Source organism: Felis catus, chromosome B3, assembly GCF_018350175.1.
Source record: "Felis catus isolate Fca126 chromosome B3, F.catus_Fca126_mat1.0, whole genome shotgun sequence".
In the NCBI taxonomy this organism is placed as follows: domain Eukaryota; kingdom Metazoa; phylum Chordata; class Mammalia; order Carnivora; family Felidae; genus Felis; species Felis catus.
The window spans coordinates 79427858-79447414 of NC_058373.1; the positions used below are offsets into that span (position 1 = coordinate 79427858).

The 19557-nt window shown below is 36.4% G+C and overlaps 1 protein-coding gene across 5 annotated transcripts in view; it reads right to left on the reverse strand.

Moving 5' to 3' along the window:
- The window catches only part of PRKD1 (protein kinase D1), a 333105-nt gene that overhangs the window by 75913 nt on the left and 237635 nt on the right, over nt 1-19557 (reverse strand). For all 5 annotated transcript variants that reach the window (XM_023255617.2, XM_023255618.2, XM_023255619.2 and 2 more), the window contains exons 3-4: nt 3960-4091; nt 1932-2092 (exon numbers count right to left, since the gene is read on the reverse strand). In XM_023255617.2, coding sequence (XP_023111385.2) covers nt 1932-2092; nt 3960-4091 — 293 coding nt within the window. The remainder of the gene's footprint in view (nt 1-1931; nt 2093-3959; nt 4092-19557) is intronic.

Sequence of the window (19557 nt, forward strand, 5' to 3'; positions counted from 1 at the left end):
CTTGTATTATAGTCTATATATAGGTAACCTAAATTATATTTATATGTAAATGGTATATATTTATAAATATATTCATGTAAATAATTTAAATATGTAATTTAATTTATACTTATAACATGTAAATTATATGTGATGTTTTGAAGTATATATATGCATGTCTGTGTATATATGTATATACATGTATTTGTGTGTATATGTACATATTATAAAAAGTTGAGAAAGATCTAAAAGAAGAATCTTTAGCATTAATCATCTAATTTATTGTAATAATGAAAGGCTTTAAAGCTTTAGATTCATTGTGGGATGTTAAATGTTAAATAATTTTTAAAGAATTTGAAAACAATATATAATTAATTTACAATTTTGTTTCTTAAATTTACTTGTAAGTGTTCTAAAAATAGTATGAGTCTCAGTGACTATCTTAAAAGCAAGAGTAACTGCTAGCACTTGAAAAGTCACTACTTACAAAAATTCAAACTAAATCAAGGAATTTTAGAATTGGGAAGCTGACATGAGAGTTATTTGAAAAAGTAAATAGCTTTTGATTTAAGCACCTTTTTTTTTAATGTCTGTTTATTTTTGAGAGCGAGAGAGAAAGTGTGAGTAAGGAAGGGGCAAAGAGAGAGGGGGACAGAGGATCTGAAGCAGGCTCTGAACTGACAGCAGAGAGCCCGACATGGGGCTTGAACCCACCAAGTGTGAAATTGTGAGCTCAGCCAAAGTCAGACACTTAACCGACTGAGCCAAACCAGGTGCCCTAATTTAAGCATCTTTCAATGAAAATATCACTAGTTCCAATTAATGCAACATTATGGAATAATATAAAATGATACACATACATTCTGAATAGTTACCAAACATAATATATTCTTCTAGTTAACAGGAGGATTAAGTACTTGCCTTCCCCCAACAGACTCACTTCATGAATACTGAAAACACAACAAACTCTCAATTTTAAGTCAGTCATGGGAAAATAGTATGACATTTTCCTATTTACCAAAATGAGCATGCATTTGAATTATATGTCTTGTTCATGCTGTAACAAAATTGAAGTGATAAGGATCACAACAAAATATTTTCCAAACAAGGGACTAATACAACTTTTGAGAGATATCTTCAAAATTTATTGCCCTTCTCCACATCAAGAGGGATGAATTTAACCTTACTGTTTTAATAATTTTTAATTTTTTTCAATTGATTTTTACAATAGCTAGATTACTAAAAAGTCTTTAGGGGAGGGAGTAAATATGGGAAATTTAAGGCCTCACATTGTTCGCCTATTTTCCTATTTTAAATAATTCACATAATTACCACAATTTTTACTTGGTTGTGAATGTTTGGAAAACTCGAATTTAAATTTATTAAAAAATATTTAAGTCCTATCCACAAAAGTGTTTAGAGCTAATGGAAATACTTAAAGCATTTGAGTGCTATTGTTCTCATAGCATTTGTCAGTCTGTGTCACCCTGACAATACCCTGGAATGTATGCCAGTATTGCCAACAAATTAAAGACTTTCATTATTTTCATAAGAACAAATTTAAACTTTTCTCCCAGAATAAATATGCAGCTATGTCACAAAGCACTCTAATAATCTTCAGAGAAGAATATCTTTCATCTTTGGTTTCCCAATTTTGACAAAGTGTGTTTTGCAACATTCACATGTTAGTTTGTGCTGGTCTGGCCCTATGACCACGATGAAACCTTACATATTTTCTAACTGCACTGAGCTCATAAATGAAAGCAAACTCAAAGTTGTTGGATATTTGATGAAGCACTGACCAGTCTACAGTACAAACCCTGAAGAAACACAGTCAATAACACCCTGGCTGTGTCCTCCCTCCCGGGGTGCTGTCTTGGATTGACACTGTCATCACATTGTCCCACAGATCTCTCATGCAAACGGATAAATGGAAAAACAGGAAGCTGTACCAGGAGGGGCTCGTCAGGGGCACTGGTGGAGAGCTCAGCAGATGCTGTGCGGATGGTGCTGAGCCCAGTGAGAGAAACGTTCGAGAGCCTTCTCCTTCTCACACCACTGCAATTGTTGGGGATTTTAAATGCACATCTCTTATGGTAATTCAGTCCGCATCCTGGAAAGAGAAAGTAAAAATGATTTTTGTTCAACCATAAATTAAAAGCTCTTCTAGTATCAAGTTATGCATTTTTAAAAATAGTATTGTTTTCGTTTTTCTTGAGGCTATTTAGAAATTCAAATTTTCTTTTGAGCCTTTTCTGTTTTCTTTTCAGAAATTGTAAATAAGGTGGGTTTTGAATTCTGATTCTTTTGGACGAGCTCAGCAACTACTCTGGTTATCATTTTTGTTTAAATGTTCTTGGATATAATGGACTTGGACTTTAAGGGATCTAGCAAAAACAAAAACAAAAACAAAAACAGAAACAAAAAAAACCAAAACCAACCAAACAAAAAAAGAAAAAACAAAACAAAACAAAACAAAAAAACAAAGAGATCGGGGCGCCTGGGTGGCGCAGTCGGTTAAGCGTCCGACTTCAGCCAGGTCACGATCTCGCGGTCCGTGAGTTCGAGCCCTGCGTCGGGCTCTGGGCTGATGGCTCAGAGCCTGGAGGCTGTTTCCCATTCTGTGTCTCCCTCTTTCTCTGCCCCTCCCCCGTTCATGCTCTGTCTCTCTCTGTCCCAAAAATAAATAAATGTTGAAAAAAAAAATTAAAAAAAAAAAAAAAACCAAAGAGATCGCCTGAGGCTTTTTTAGCTGCCACAAGTTAATGTGAGTGGACACATAAGGGAAAGTTAATCACAGTACATCACAACTTTTGAACTTGATGTGAATCCTGGCTCTATAATTTTTTTGTTTACATGACCTTGCACACCTCAGTTTGGCTATCGATAAAATACGGATAATAACTACCTTGTAGAATTGTTAAGAAAACATGTTACATTTCTTTACATGCTGGTTTCCACATTTTAGATAATTAGGAAAGCACCATTTTTTGTTTGATATTTCCACTATGTAGAGTTCCCTGTGTGTCACACAGGAGGCCAGAAAATTTCCATAAAGCCACACTTCAGGCAGTTTCTTCTAAGTCACTGTCACCTAACTTGTCTTCTCACAGATAGAAATTCAAAAACTGTGGTTAGCTTATTTCTAGGTTGCATCATAAATGCTTGGTTATATTGGCCAAAGTTCAAACAGCTCTACCTCCTACAATTCAGAGAGAACACTGTATGATTGGAGTATTTTTAAGATTTATAATGGTGTTCTAGCCACTTGAGTTTAAAGAGTTCTTTTCATGGTAAAGTTCATTTTATGGCAAACTATGCTATTGTTAGAAACATGGGCACAAGTTCTAGGCCACCACTCTACAGCTGATTGACCTTGCATGGTTTGATTAACCTCCTAAATTTCTGCTAATTTCAACAAACATTTAGCGAATGCCTACGAATCAAAATTCCAAATGGGGTGCCTGGGCGTCTCAGTCGGTTACACATCCGACTTTGGCTCAGGTCATGATCTCATGGTTTCTGAGTTCGATCCCCATATTGGGCTCTGTGCTGACAGCTCAGAGCCTAGAGTCTGCTTTGGATTCTGTGTCTCCCTCTCTCTCTGCCCTTCCCCATTCTTGCTCTCTCTCTCTGTCTCTCAAAAAAACAATAAATATTAAAAAGAATTTTTAAAAAATATTGAAAAAATTCCAACTTAAGAAGCAATTATTATTTTCAGTTTGTTGCCAAAATAACCAACACAAAAGAAACACATCCACGTAGTACAGGGAAAATGATATGAGAATCAGGTTTCCCAGATCAGAGCAAATAAGCTGAAAACAGGAAATGTAAAGAAATGAACAGAGCAGAATCCATGCATCCCCAAAATTGCTGGAAGACATCAAGTTAAGAAGACATTATTGTAGAGGGCACAACATAAGCAGGTAACTTATGTGTTCCAGCATGGGATCGACTTGGTTGGGAAGGAAAGACCTTACCTTCGCATTTAAGGCCTTGACGCACCAAACCCCACAGCATTTCTCCACAGTGATCACAGAAAGCCGGAGCTCTATACGAGTGAACAAAAAGAGCGTGGGGACGAATTTGAAAGTCTTCAAAGGTGGCAGAAGCTGTAAAAATAGTAACATTGGAAAATAAGTCAAATAGATACTCTGATCTATAGATAATTAGCATACAGGATAATTATTTTTTTAATGTTTATTTAGTTTTGAGAGACAGAGACAGAGACAGAGACAGAGAGAGACAGAGTGCAAGTGGGGGAGGAGCATAAAGAGAGAGAGGGAGACAGAATCTGAGGCAGGCTCCAGGCTCCCAGCTCTGAGCTGTCAGCACAGAGCCCCACGCAGGGCTGGAACTCAGGAACTGTGAGATCATGACCTGAGTCAAAACCAAGAGTGTGATGTTTAAGGGACTGAGCCACCCAGAAGCCCTCAGGATAATTAAATATGTAAATATGGATCGAACTCTCTGGGCAAAGTCAGGAAAGATAAGATGCAACATTGCTTGGCTTTAGTGGTGAGACTCCATTCTTCTCACCCACAGCTTTACAGCTGGTGGCAACCCCCTTGCTCTTCTTCCCGCTAGTCAAAGTTTGAGGACACTTTGAGGATAGGCAAAACGTGGAAGAAAGCATGAATGAAAGGACAGTTCAATAAGATTTACAAACACCTGCTCTTACTTAAAAATGTTTTGCTTTTTCTTCTCCAAAAAGGCAGTAAGAAATATTAATAGAAAAAAAGAAAACTTGATGGATTGAATTTAGACAGATCAGAAGATGGTATACTTGACTATGACCATGAAAAGGTATATCAGAAGGGGGAGTGTCCCTCTGGGAGACAGGTAAGAAATCTGAGCAGCCTCTTCTTGGGGAGATAGAGTTGTTTGACCTCTTAAGGCAAGATAACCAAGCATTTATAACTAAGTGACCTCTTCACCAATATGTCAGAGAGATTTAATACATACACTGGTGAATTCCAGTCCAGTCTTTAAGAAATACACGTTACCAAATCATATTCATGATGCAGGGTACGTTTTGTTTTCGCATATCGTTACTGAGTCTATATAACACTCCTGCAGAGTATTGAAATTGATTATTTTTTAATTATATTTTTCCAAATAATATTTCTTATTGTGTTACAAAAGTAGTTCATGCTTTTTGTTGTTGTTCATATCAAGAAATAGAATGACACAGAGAATTGAAAGTAAAAGACCATTCACTTTTCCCATATTCTAGTGGGTAGGGGGTATATCTTTTGAGACTTATTTGCATACATAGCCTAACGATGAGCCTACCCAGTACAGTCCAGAGTGGCGTCCTGGATCCAGCTTAGACATTACTCAAATGACACTTCACCTAATCATCATGAGCCTGTTTCTCATACATAAAAAGAGAAGGTCTGACTGATGGTAACTTCTCCAAGCCCTAAAAGTTTACACTTCCATTAATGTTAGAACCATGTGTGCTTGATTTCACAAGGTTTTATTCAAAGAGAATTTGGGGGGAAACTTGGCCTTAAATATATGGTTCTATTCTGTCTTTCTCTTCCTTCTGGTTGTCTTCTTGCCTTACTTTTTCTACACACATTTGTTAAGCACCTTCAATGTTGTCAATGGTACAACTGGGCATAAAGATCTAATGATGAGTAACACATCTTTACAGAGTCTACCAAACTAGCAAGAAAGAAGAGTAAAAACAAACAAACCCACAATAAGTATAAAATAACTTCTAAGGTTCAGAGAAACTACAAAATGTGACCTAAGATATTAAATAGAACTAAAACTACAATCTGTAGGCGTTCTGGTTCCCAATTCATGTCCTTTTCACCACACCAGTGATACATCTTATCTTCCTTACCTTTGTCCAAAGAGTTATATCCAATAGCCCCATGATGTGGGAAATAAATAGTTGCAGTTTTCCTATTGTGGCCTTGGAGAGCAGGCTATCGGCTAACAAATCACTCACTGAGTGTACTTAGAAGTGCTTTTACCTTGCTAACTCAAGTATGCAAGGTGGGAGAGAGTGCATACTAAAAATGTAGGCCATTCACGTCTGCTACGTAGTTGTCCAAAATTAGAAGGACAACTTTGAGGGTATCGCATCTGTCAGGGCAAGTGACAATACAACATACAGGAAAGTGAATCACTTTCACCAGAAAGAATATTGCTGATGGTTCACATGACATACAATTGGATTATAATAAGAGAAAAATTTTAATGGGCTGGTTTTTCTTTGAGACTTGAATAAAAACACTTTATTCCAAATTAACGTGCTTTATTGTTGAAAATCACCTGTCATCAACTTATTAAAATTATTACTTTTATTCAGTTGGAAAGATAATTAAAATAACAACAATAATTAAGATTTACTGTGCTCTTGGTATATACTGGATACTATGCTAAGACATTAAGTGTGGGAAGAAGAAGGTGATCAAAGAACCACAAACGACCATGTACCAACACGGCCTACATGAAGTTCTGACTAGAACTTACAATTCTTTATAAAAAGGATTTCAACTGAAATAAGTTTGAGAAATTGCATGTTAGGTTTCTCACTTTAAGTTTCACAATATTATGGTCAATGCTTATCAGTAAAGGAGTATGATTTGGGTGCTAATCATCTACTTTTGTGGTCTGGTCAAAATGTGTCTAATATGGGAATGCAAAATTCTCTTTAAAACTGAGTTCTCTTACTATTGGACAAAAAATTTTTTTTCTAAATATCAAAAAAAAAATACTGTGTGCCAATCATTAACTCCTTGCTCCTCCCCCACTCCCACACACACCAGAAGTCACCCCTCAGGACCAAACATCTATGACAATACTATAATACCAATTAGTTAATAATTACTGTAGTTTTCAAAATAAGAAACATTAGTATTTGAGAATACTAATACTAAGGTGCACTTAGATATTTTTGAATTAATCAGAAAAAATATAAATAATTAAACTGAAGTTTTTCAATGACCACACTCCTTCTCCACTCACACCCCACCCCCCTAATTTATGTCAGGTAAGTTTGTTTTTTCACTTTTTGAAGGGTATTAACATTCATAAGCAGTTAGCACCCTTGACTTATGTTTAAATGCCATTTTCTAAAGTTCAATTTTAATATTCTCCTGTTAATTTTAGAATAATTAAATACATTTTTAAAATAAAACTACCAAGTGTGGGGAGGTTTTCCATCCATTTGAAATCAAAGCACAACATCCATTCATTATGAATTTACCTGTTCTGCACCCTGGGGGAAATCAGCATTAGCTGAGTGTATGCATGCCATCTCACCTAATCACAAAATTGCACTTCAGAGATAATCACTTAGTACAGGAAAACAAAGTGAATGCTGTAATTCCATTTCACTTAAGTTTTGGAATCAAAATGGACAGATAAGGGAAGGAATATTAAAGAGTCTAGAGGTTCCAAGAGAGGAACAATGTGCTATCTGTCAGTATGTCATAATCAATCAACCGACCTAAATTAAAAGCATGTGACAGGGCTACAAACTCAGCACAATGGGCCCCTTATACTGGTATTTGTGTCTCTTTGATTTGCTCTATTCAAAGTCTATTGTTATGCTCCAGTGTGCAGGAGAGGAGAAAATGACATGCTTTCCTTAGTCATTGAGCATTTGAAACAGGTAATTGAGCCAAAAACTCTAAAATAATCAGTAATTCTCTTAAGGTTCATTATGAATTGTTGCACAAAATGGAATAAACTGTTTGGTTAGCAGCACAGAAGATGAGGCATCTGAAGCAAAATAAATAATCTCTGGAGGTCAAAACTATTTGCATAATAAAATAAAATAATGTCAGCTCCTCCAAGATTTCCAGTATTTTTTTTTTTATTATTGGTAATTTTGGCAATTTGGGAGAAGCATTAACTCTTTCCAGCATCGATGATTTGGGACAGATGCAATAAGAGAAAAGGTTAACACGCTGCAAGTATGATCTCATTCCATTTTTCACAAGCAATCTATGACGTAGGTATTATTATTATCCCCACTTTACAAGTGAGAATACTGAGTCTCAGAGAAATTAAGGAGCTGTCCTAGGTAACAGAGGATCTTGGTTCAGTCTTCACACCCTGAACCATATGAATTCTCTAAGCCACTCTGAATCAAATTATCATATTTCTCTGTCCATTAAAACATTATGGATTATAAACTGCATCTTTATTTTATGAGTCTCTGGAGAAGATTTTTAAAAATTGCAATGAAATATAACACATTATCCTAGTATCATGCATCCTTATCTCAGAGATGTAAAAGATACTGGGGAGAAAAAGAGTCCATGAAATTAACACGTAGAATGAAATTAATTCAGTTTGTGATCAAATATCCTTTTAAAAGCTTTCTGCATGAACTTCATTTTTTGAAATCCTTCTGCCTCCAAACAAATTGGGAGTTAGTAACAATAACTGGTTTCTAAATTGTTACAAAAATCAAAGGTAATGCATCACTAACAGCCAACTGGAATTTTGTATCCACGCAATAACCAGTGTTGCCACATTCAATTGATACAGTCTGGCCAAGAGCAAAACATTATGAAGTTTCTTAAAGCTCTTAAGATTTGTAGATAAATTTCCTTTTTCCTTAACCTCCAGAATATTGAAAATAGCTTCTGGATACCATTCCCACATAAATATACCTACTCATCAGTTTTAAGGTATGAGGTATGGATAAGGAACCATATCTACTTGCATATCCTATCTTGCATCCAGACACACACATAATATACATACATCATCCTCTGTTTCCTGAGAGCTTCCATTAGTGCAATGATGACTTCCTCACATATCAGTTTATTGCATTTATGAATGTCAAATTAAAAAAAAGATTTTTTTAATACTGAGACCCAAACACTCCTCTGTAACTTCTACATGGCCTACGTCTTTCGTAAAATAGCTCATGGTGGCCAAGAAGTCCGTTCTTCAAGCACAGAATTGAATGATGCTGGTTTTATTAGTATATCTACGACTACCAGGTGATGTAGTGTATGTTTGAAATAGAAAAATGACAAGGAAAAGTACGTGTTGTTGAGGGTTCAAAATCAAACGTGGATGAGAGACCCATAACTAATCATAATAGAAAATGCAGAGATGCAAATACCAAAGAAAGGGTGACTAGAACTACTGGGTCTCTCAGAGAAAGCTTCATCAAGGATGGACATTGAACAGAATCTTGAAGGGTGAAGTGTGCTACATTTAGAAAAAAAGAGAATGGGATTAAGAGAGAACATTTTTATGTAGTCTGATTTTAATTATAGCCAATTTTAGGATTATCTACATATTTCTTTATAATTATAATTACTGTGAGTTCTTGATATTTCATCTTTGCTGCACTGTTAGGACAGTTAGCAAAGTGACTCCGACTTTCCATGTGCATGTACCTGAAGGATGACAATACATCATTTCCATGCTATTGTGGCCCAAGTATTTGACAGTGTTTGCAAAATTAAGCTTGCATATATCTGTACTACCTCTGCTTACCCATACACTCATATCTCTCCCCTGAGGTTGGTGATTTCTTTCTGCTTCTTCATTTGTCCCAGTCCCTCCAAGCCATGGGCTTTTTTTTTTTTAATGTTTATTATTTATTTTGAGAGGGAGAGGGAGAGCACGAGTGGTGGAGGGGCAGAGAGAGGGAGAGAGGGAATCCCAAGCAGACTCCGCACTGTCAGCACAGAGCCCGACCTGGGGCTCAAACCCACGAACCAAACTGTGAGGTCACGACCTGACCCGAAATCAAGAATTGGAGCCACCCAGGTGCCCCACTCCAAGTCATGTCTGTACCAGTTTCTCCCTTTGAAGAAACGAGAGATGGGAATTTCTATTTCTGACTTATATCTGACCAGAAAAATGTTAGTGAGGTGCAATGATGGGAACTTGGGAGGCTATGAATATCCCAGAGGGTACAGCAGCCAAGAGAAAGAAACCCATAAAATGTGTTTAGATATGTTGATTAGGCAGTTCAGAAAGTTCTGGGAAAATATTTTATAGGTCCACAGCCAGAGGACCTTAAAAAATGGCTCTGAAAGGAATGATCTCTCAAGCCAATTGATAGCACAATAACAAGTTACCCTAATTAGGAAGAAAAAGGAGGGGTGGCTACAGAAGCTGGCATAACTGCTCAGGGAAGTCTCCGATCAGCTCATACTGGGAAAGAAAATGCAGCAGTTACAGAAGGAGTGGCACAGAGTCCAGTGAAGGTGAATGTGGCTCCAGTTAAGGAGAGCCACCCCAAGGAGACTAAGAGAAGAAAAACCCAAAGCTCTGAAAAAGTCTGAAACACAGCAAAAGACCTTTCAGTTGTGTTATATGTGGAAAGAATGAAGCAGAGATAGTCCTGAACCATGAAAAACAAATAGTTTAATGCTAATACATGAAATAGAAAAAGCTAAACTCTTCAGCTGCAATATTTTCCTACCTGTCCTAGGAGAAGGGAACTATTTTCAAACAACAACAAAAAATTAGAAAAAAAATATATTTGAGAAGAAAACAGAGTAGATGAACAAAGACTATCTAAGAGCTTTAAATGAACTATTTTAAACAGGCCCAAACATTTAAACAGGCCAAAATTATATAGGAGGGCTCAAAATTCACTTTTAAACTTTAAAGGTTTATTTTTTATTTTTTATTTTGAGAGAGACAGCATGAGCAGATAAGGGACAGAGAGAGAGGGAAAGAGAGAGAATCTCAAGCAGCTTCTGTGCTGTGTGGAGCCTGATGCGGGGCTAGAACTCATGAACCATGAGATCATGACCTGAGCCAAAATCAAGAGTTGGAGGCTTAACCGAGTGAGCCACCCAGGTGTCCCCCAGTTTCAATCTTAAGAAAACACCTACCGCAATATTTAGCAATATTCTAACAGAATCTTATTGGGCTTAATGAAATTATTCTAGAGGCCCTCTCTAAGAAAAATAGAACATATTCTGATAGGAATGGGAAAGCTGAAAAGGAGAGTGATGAAGAAATTGAGCCCTAGTTGCTTTCAAAATATTCTGTAAAACTATGGTATTTAAAAATGTGCTGGCTGTGCATAAGAAAAAAGAGAAATTAAAAAAGACAGATACCGATAGTGCAGTAATCCATTCTATGTATGAATTTAAAATATGATAGAGGAAATATCATAAATCAATGCAGCAGGAAAACATTATTTAACAAATGATTAGTAATTAACTGGGGGGAAATACAATTTAGGAGCTTTAGGAATTAAGGAGACAGCAAATTTCCTATGTTATGTGTGTGTGTGTGTGTGTGTGTGTGTGTGTATACACACACACGTATGTATAATATCATATTACATAAATTATACCTGGTGAGTAAAAACTTAAAACACCAATCCAAGAAAACAGAAATGAATGCTCATCAAATCCATAAAAGAAAAATGACTTTAAAAGTAAGAGGAGCTCATAAATCTTAACAGTGATGGAAGAAAGTGAATGGAAAATGTCATTAGCATGATTATGTAGCAGACACTACTGGATGACTTGCCAAAGGATCATAAGAAGAGTTTTTTCGAGCATAGTTACAATAGGTGTATTTATAATGACTATATAATGCTAGGTCACAGAAAGCTAATTATGTCAATACTTTCAGGTATTTAGAATATAATTACTAACATTTGAGGAGAGACCCTATGCATTGTTCGACACCGGGCGTACAGGTGACAAGGCCTATGTTCTACTACAAAAATTAGTAAAGTCTGCCATGTATTCATTCTTGCTCAGAAAGAAAGAAATCCTTCTCCTTCTTCCCCTCCTCCTCCTCCCCCTCCTCCTGCTGCTGCTGCTGCTGCTGCTTCTTCTTCTTCTTCTTCTTCTTCTTCTTCTTCTTCTTCTTTTTCTTTTTTTTTCCTCTCTCTGTTTAACCAGAAGCAAGCAGCAGGACCACAGGAGTGTGTTTGATAGCAGGGCTAAAACCCTGCTCAGGAAGCAGTTTATGAACCAGGAGAGTTATAGTTAATGTCTGAGTGACCCACCCTTTGTTTCCCTCCCAGGCAAATGAACTCAGTGGCTGTTGCAGAACATCTGCTTTAGAAGTAGCAATGCCTCCCCTCCTTCCCTGAAGGCGCTACCAGGAAGAAACAGATACAAAACGGCAGCCCATGTAATTAAAGGCTGGCTATAGGGCTGCGTTATTTTATTCCATCTATTTCTATACTGAGAAGTCCACTGGGAACACTATCCTCAACATTAAGTAGGTTACACAATCAATGTGGGGCTTGAACTCACAACCCTAAGATCAAGAGTCACATGTTCTACTGATTGAGACAGCCAGGTGCCCCCTTCCTCTCAACATACTTTTTGCTGGAGCCACTAATGAAGTATGCTCCCTGTCTTTCACACAAACCTCTGATTTGTTTAGCATGTGGTATCTAACTCTGCTCATCCCCCAATTCAGCTCTGGGAAGCCTCCGATGCTATGATTGCCCCCCCCCCCCACCTGATGTAAACTGTCCTCTTCCCTGTTCTCATAGGCTCATGGGCACCCTTGTATTATAAAATGTATCAGTCTATACTGCAACTCCTTACTCTTGTATCTGTTCACTTCTGACATAACATTGCTGGGGATAGAGATCATACCTTCTCTGTTTATATGCACATAGTAAATAATCATTTAATATGACTCAACCATGGTTGAATACATAACACAATGCCTTCAAAACTTACAGGCTTGTCTGCAGTTCTAAGGCTCTACATTTTATTAAGTCCCAACAATCTGCAAATAAAGTATTTGAAGTTCAAAGTCAAAGCCCATCAAAACCATAATTTGGATCACATTTTAAAAAGCGTCTAGCAATGCTTTCCAGAGATGTCCTTGCTAGTTCCTTATTAATCTAAAGGCAGTATGGTGTAGGTAGTGATGAAAATCATGGATACAGTGTCAGAACAGACCTGGCTACTACAGACCTGGGTACTAATCTTGGTCATAGCAAATGAGTGAAGACCTGGCTACTACTAATCTTGGTCATAGCAAATGAGTGACCTTGAGTAAGTCACAGTTCACCTCTCTGAACCTGACTGTCCCTGTCTATTAAACTGGCTTAGTAAAGCTCACCCGCCTGGGCTGTAAGGAAGACACAAAGTAACTAGCACAATCCCAGTGGTGATTATCCCCAAAATGTCTTAGCATAGTTTAGATTAACAGTATGGCTTTGTTTGATGAAATAACTGAATACTACTATTAGCGGTAGCATTAATATTATTTATAATTCTTATTACTGTCATCTTCAATATTAATAGAAGGCAATACTGCTTTTAAATCTAATACCAATGCATAGCACTTAAAAAATCTAAGGGCTTTAAAAACTATTACTGTTTGTTCCCTCTACTACCTTATAAAGAATATGTTTCCACTCCAGAGGAAATTGCTTTTCTATCATCCACTGCGCTGGTTAACACTAATTAAATGGAGCTAAGCCCATAGGACTGTTTCTATCTAGTTCCTTCTCTAAAATGAATCAATTAACAGTTGGGAATTGCCATGGGGAAAGAAGGGTCACCACAGCCTGATGTGACTGAATGACAAATGCCACAGCTGGAAAGAGATTAGAGAGCATCTCAGGTCAAGAAAGAACATAAATGGTTGCCCCATGTGTCCAACATGGAGGAAAAAGAAAATTAAGTAAAAATGTCATGGAGTCAAATTCTAGCTAATGAGTGCAGGCTCTGCAGGCACCCTGAATGAAGGAAGGAAAGGTCAAGTCTGTTTCTTAGAAAGCTCTGGAGTGTACAGGAAACGTTATACCTTTAAAAGGATAATGACCTCATTTACATGAGGAACACCCGCGTACAAATCGCCCTTTAGACTACTTACAAAAGGCTATTAGACAAGGCTAGGTAGGTGCTATCTGAAATGCTCTGATAGGCAGCAGGGTTTCTGGCAACAAATGGCATCACTGATGTCAAATACATTTGCACACAGAGACACCAGGCTGAGGTCCTATAGGCTTTGCTTCAAGTTTAAGTCTCATTGTACCTTTCATAAAAACAGATGCTTACTTTTGATCATAAACAAAAACACCCTTAAACGCTGTGAAATCTGCTGGGTATTCCCACTGCAGGAGAAGCAAGAGTAAGAGCGAGAGCTGAATGGAATCCAGGGCTTGCCGCAGGCAGGAATCTTTCCCGGCTGCTGCTCGGGGCACCAAGAGAAGGGGATGTGCAGCTGAGGAACTCCCTGGGTTCTTTTAGAAGAAACCAGGCTGACCGATTCATTGGTCTACTCTGGCTCATTAAAATAAGGGCTTTTATTCATTGAAAATCTGAGTTTATGCTTTTTAGTTACCTGTATTGGGGTACAACTTACAGTAAGTAAAATCTGCCCTTTTTTGTGTACCATTTTGACAAGCATATAATTGTGTAACTAACACCATAATGGAGATATGCACCAATTTTGTCAACTCCTCCCAAATTCCCCCTTTCCCCCATGCAGACAATCCCCTCATCAGCCCCAGCCCCTGGCAACCACTGATTTATTCTCTGCTCCTTTTCCAAGATGTCATATAAATGTAGCCTTTTGAGTATAGCTTCAGCCAACATGATGTATTTGAACTTCATCCATGTTGTGTGTGCATCCATAGCTCAGTCCTTTTTATTGCTGAGTTGTATTCCATTTGGTTGATAAGTTACCCTTTGTTTACCAATTCCCCAGCTGAATCCTTTCAATAGGCCATCAGTTTATCCATTTACCAGGACATTAGGGTATAGGGTTATATTGAGATTGAGGTTGGTAGGGCTCCAGGGTCCAGAGCCTGGGTTCCAGTAGGAGGAAGAGGTGGAAAGAAATGTTTATTGGTGATCTGTACAGAATATCCATAACATGGGGACTTCACTGTTAAAAACAATTTCTTTTTTACAACACTGGACAGCGTATGACTTTGAGAGCAGATAAGGTGGCCTCTCTGTACTTCATTTCCTGCATCTTTTGAAATGGGTACAATTATAAACTCAACTAATACTTTCACAATCATTTCAATGAGAAAACATTTAAAACTAGCAGTACTATATTTGGTACTACACTGTGGTGGTACATAAAGTATGGTAAAATATAGTAGACATTTTCTCAAATATATATGCAAATGCAGATTTATAACAATCTTACATTTTTACACCACTAGCAAAAATAAACTCAAAATAGATCATAGATTTAAATACAAAACCTAAGCCATAAAACTTCTAGAGGACGAGCTTAGAAAAAATGTTTGTGACCTTGGTCTAAGCAAAGATTTCTTAGATACAACAACAAAAACTTAATTTTTAAAAACTGATAGACTTCATCAAAATTAAAAACTTCCAATATTCAAAAGCTCTATTTAAAAAATGAAGAGAAAAGCAACAGTCAGAGGAAATATTTGCCAGGTACATTTCCTTGATAAAGGACTTGTATCCAGAATATATTAAAAACTCCCAACAATATTAAGAAAAGAACCAAAAAAAAAAAAAAAAAAAAAAGGAGCCAAAGGTTTGAAAGACAGTTGATGATCAAAGAAGTTCCATAGATGGTAAACACACATAGGAAACCTAGTTCAGCGTGGGAACATATGGCAGGTTCGGTGGGCTTTGGTATGCTAGTTTGGGACCATTATCTCCATTTATGATATTCGTTCAGTCACAAAATCATTCTTGTTCTAAATATTTAATTTATACATTAATGATTTGGGGATATAACTCATATATAGGTCTATCTATATATTTTTATTTTTTTTATTATCTATAGTCTTTTTGGCTACTCATATCACATTCCATCTTGGTGAATGAAATCACAAACTTTGGTCCTCACTTCAGAAAATATTTTGGGAGATTAAGTCATCATTACCAAACAATTTTTAGAAAACACCATAAGTAATTGCAGATTATGATTTTTAATCTAAGATTAACTGGGTTTGGACAAGCTTTAGTTAGTTTTGTACAACTTTCATGTTCCGATTATCAAAATTCTCTCCATGTGTATGGTAAATGAATCATTATTGCAACTTAGTTCATTTCCTCATTCAATATACATTTTATTCTCATATGGTGCTATTATAGTTGTATCTGATTTTAGCATTTATTCCAATTCCATTTTCTCTCTCGTTTTAAATTGCAAATCCCAGTGTCATTATTATTTAAAGCAACAAAGGGTTAATTTTATCAGCATATAAATTCTAAACAAGCTATCTAGTGATTTCAGAATAATAGAGGGCATATAGCATAGGAAAAAATGTTTAAAAGAAGACAGATGTAAATTTTTCTCTAAATTTGATGTTTCCTATTATGGTTAGCTCAGGTAGTAATGTTTTCCTAGTAAGACATACAGGCATTGAGGGGGAAGGGAGCAAAGCAGTTTTCAAATTATATATGCAATCCTTAAAATTTGGATAGTTGCCCCTTTCCTAGTCTAGAGGACTAGTCTCCTGTGATTATTATTCCACATGATGGCAGAGTTCACTTTGTGCTGGGCATGTAGATAGCACAGAGGCAGAAAGGACTGTGTTGTTCAATACAGTGTAAGGGGCTAGGAATGCTAGCTCTGGAGCAAGACTGCCTGGTCTGAAATCCAGCTTCACCACTTACGAGGTGTCTGCCCTTGGCCATGATTCCTGATTCTGTGGGTCTTGGTGACCGCATCCGTAAAATGAGAGTGGTAACTATAACCATAATTCAGGCTTTGAATGTGGACAAATTAGGCTAAAAATCATAGACACTTTCAAGAGGGAAGTTCTGGAGAATAATTTAGATCATCCTGAATGCAGACATACATACGGATTTTCCAAATCATCATATCCACTGCAAATTACTATCACTTTGACTGTTCTTGCCAATATTTCTACTTCATTTCTATTTGCAGTGTTATTCCATTTGCTAAGAACTTCCTGAACAATGCTGAATACTAATAAAAATAGCTCTTTTCTTGTTAACCTTAATTAGACAGTGACTTGCACATTCTTGTTAAAAATTATATTGTTGATTTAAGTCAAGTATTCCTATTGCTTTAAGATAAAATAAAATTCATGCCAGGTTATAAAAATTGACTTATTAATAATGTCAAATCAACTTTTTATTCCTAGAATAACCAAGGAATTATTATTTTGTATTATTCTCCTGTATTCTTATGAATTCTATTTTTCTCAACACTTTATTTAGGACTTTCGTATCCAGAAAGCAAAAATATTTCATTAATTGCATATGGGTTCAGATTTCAGATATTCCTGGGTTTTAAGTACAATTTTACTACTAAGTAACTAGGTGATTCCTGGTAAATTATTTAACTTTTCTATACCTCTGAAAAAGGCTTATCATAGTGCCTAGTGAATGGTAAGTGTTCTCCAACATTAACCATCCCATTAGTGGACATAGTCCACAGTTTCCTTTCTGTCTTAGTCTATATGGGTCGCTCTAACAAAATACTACAGAGTCTATAGCTTATAAACAACAGTTCTAGAGACTGGGAAGTCCAAGACCAAGGGAATGGAAGATTCAGTTTCTGTGAGAGTCTGCATCCTGGTTCACAGATGGGTGTCTTTCCCTGTCACTAAAAGTACATGTTAGAAGAGGCAACAGAATTCTCTGGGCTATCTTTTATAAGGGCACTATCCCACGAGGATCTACCTTCATGACCTATTCCCCTCTAATACCGTCAGTTTGGGGGTAGGATTTCAACATGAAGTTCAGAGACATAAACACTCAATACATTGCAATTTCCTTTTCTTACTTATACTGTCTTTTCCAGGTTTCAGTATTAAAGTTTTGCTGGATTTGGCTAAATAATTAGACAAGATTTTCAACTTTTATGTGTTCTGAAATAGTTTCTGCTTAAGTGTTTGATGGAAATTTCACCAAAATTGGCTATACGATGTTCTTTTTTTGAGTGGGTGGAGAGAAAGTTGGGGAGTTGGTGTATCATAAACAAATTCCAATTTTTTTCTATCAAAAAGTATGTGTATGTGAGTGCATGTACCAGAGAGTAAAGAGGACATTCCAATAAATTATTACAATCCAAATCATATAATAGTGAATAAATCTTACTATTAAAATGTATTTCAGTACTTAATTGATTCTAATTGCATCTCTGACGAAAATAATGGATTTTAACATAAATGTGCAGATTTAAATTAATAAATTGTGAATATTTAAATCGCAACACAATTAGCATACATTTAACATGATAATCCTTACCTTAAATCATAAAATATTATTTGAAATGATAATAAGCATTAAAATAAACATTAAAAACAGAATGCTTTGTACATTAACTTCCAGCTCTAGGTAAGTTAAAAGCTTCGGCCATTAGAAAGTGCTGCATGTTAATGGAAGGCCATATGGCAGGAGAGTGCAATCATTTTCCTGGATTCCTTTTAGTAATTTTCCTAAATGAAAATGATAAGGAAAAAAAAGCACAAAACTCAGAAACCAAGCCATGTGCCATATTTATCTAAAAAGCTGATGAAAATAAACCCTAAAAATGGGAGATATTTAAAAAAAATGGAAAAATAAACCTTTAAGATGGAAGAAAACTGATGCGATAATAAGCAGAAAATAGATTAAACATGTACCATGTGGAAATTTTAGCCCATCTTCCTAAAGTGTGCTATAAACATAATATTAGCATAAGTGATTCTGAGCAAAATGTTCCAAAAGGTGATTTTGCCTGTAAGATTATTACATTTGGTACAGCTTTGAAGTCTTTTCAAAGGCCATTGTTCTTGGCACTCAGAGATTGGATCTGGCCTTCAACATTTCTTGGCTCACTCCACATTTACAGTAACACTCTCTGGATTATTTCTACACTCAACATGATCAAACCAAACAAATATAGCCTTCTCCAAAATATTTAAAAGAAAGTAGCAAAAGATTCATGGTCAGTCCTCTAGGATTTTATATTCCAGCTGAGGAAAGATGGTAAATATACTCAAAAGCAAACAAAATAGGTCAAGCAGACTATAATGCAGTATGTAACCAGACATGGACTTGGAGATTGTCAAGGTCAGGAAGAGTACCAGGCAAGGAGAAGGGAGATTGCCTAGAATGACATGCTGTAAAAGATGAAGGAGAGTATAAATCTTGGATTGAGGAAGAAACAGAATTTCTCAGGCAGAAACACAATAAGGTTCAGAAGAGGAAATCAATGTGGGAAGTTTGGGATACTGAAGGAATCAGCATGACTGGATGAGGTTACTATAGTCAACAAACGGGCAAGACAGTGGATACTTTATTTGGGATTAGCTGGTGGCCAACCTTGGTATTTTAAATTGAAGCTCTAGAATGCAGTAAGACATCATTTAAAACTTTTTTTAAAAATGACTGGAATTTATTTTAGCTAAAAGTATCATGTACACAGAAAAGCATATGTAACATATGAGTAGGTTAAAGAACAATAATAAACAGTCATTGTACTCTCCATCCAACTGAAGAAAATTACCATTATCTTAGAAACAGCCTTGTGACCCCCTCCCCAGCTAAATGGATTATGTAGAAAAGTGTTTTAGTGAGATTCATTGACTAATGTTTAGAGCATATAAAAGGATAACACAGAGGGTACAGAAACACTTGAGAAAGAACAAGAATCCTGGGGGCCATGAGCCAGGAAAGAAACAGTGGG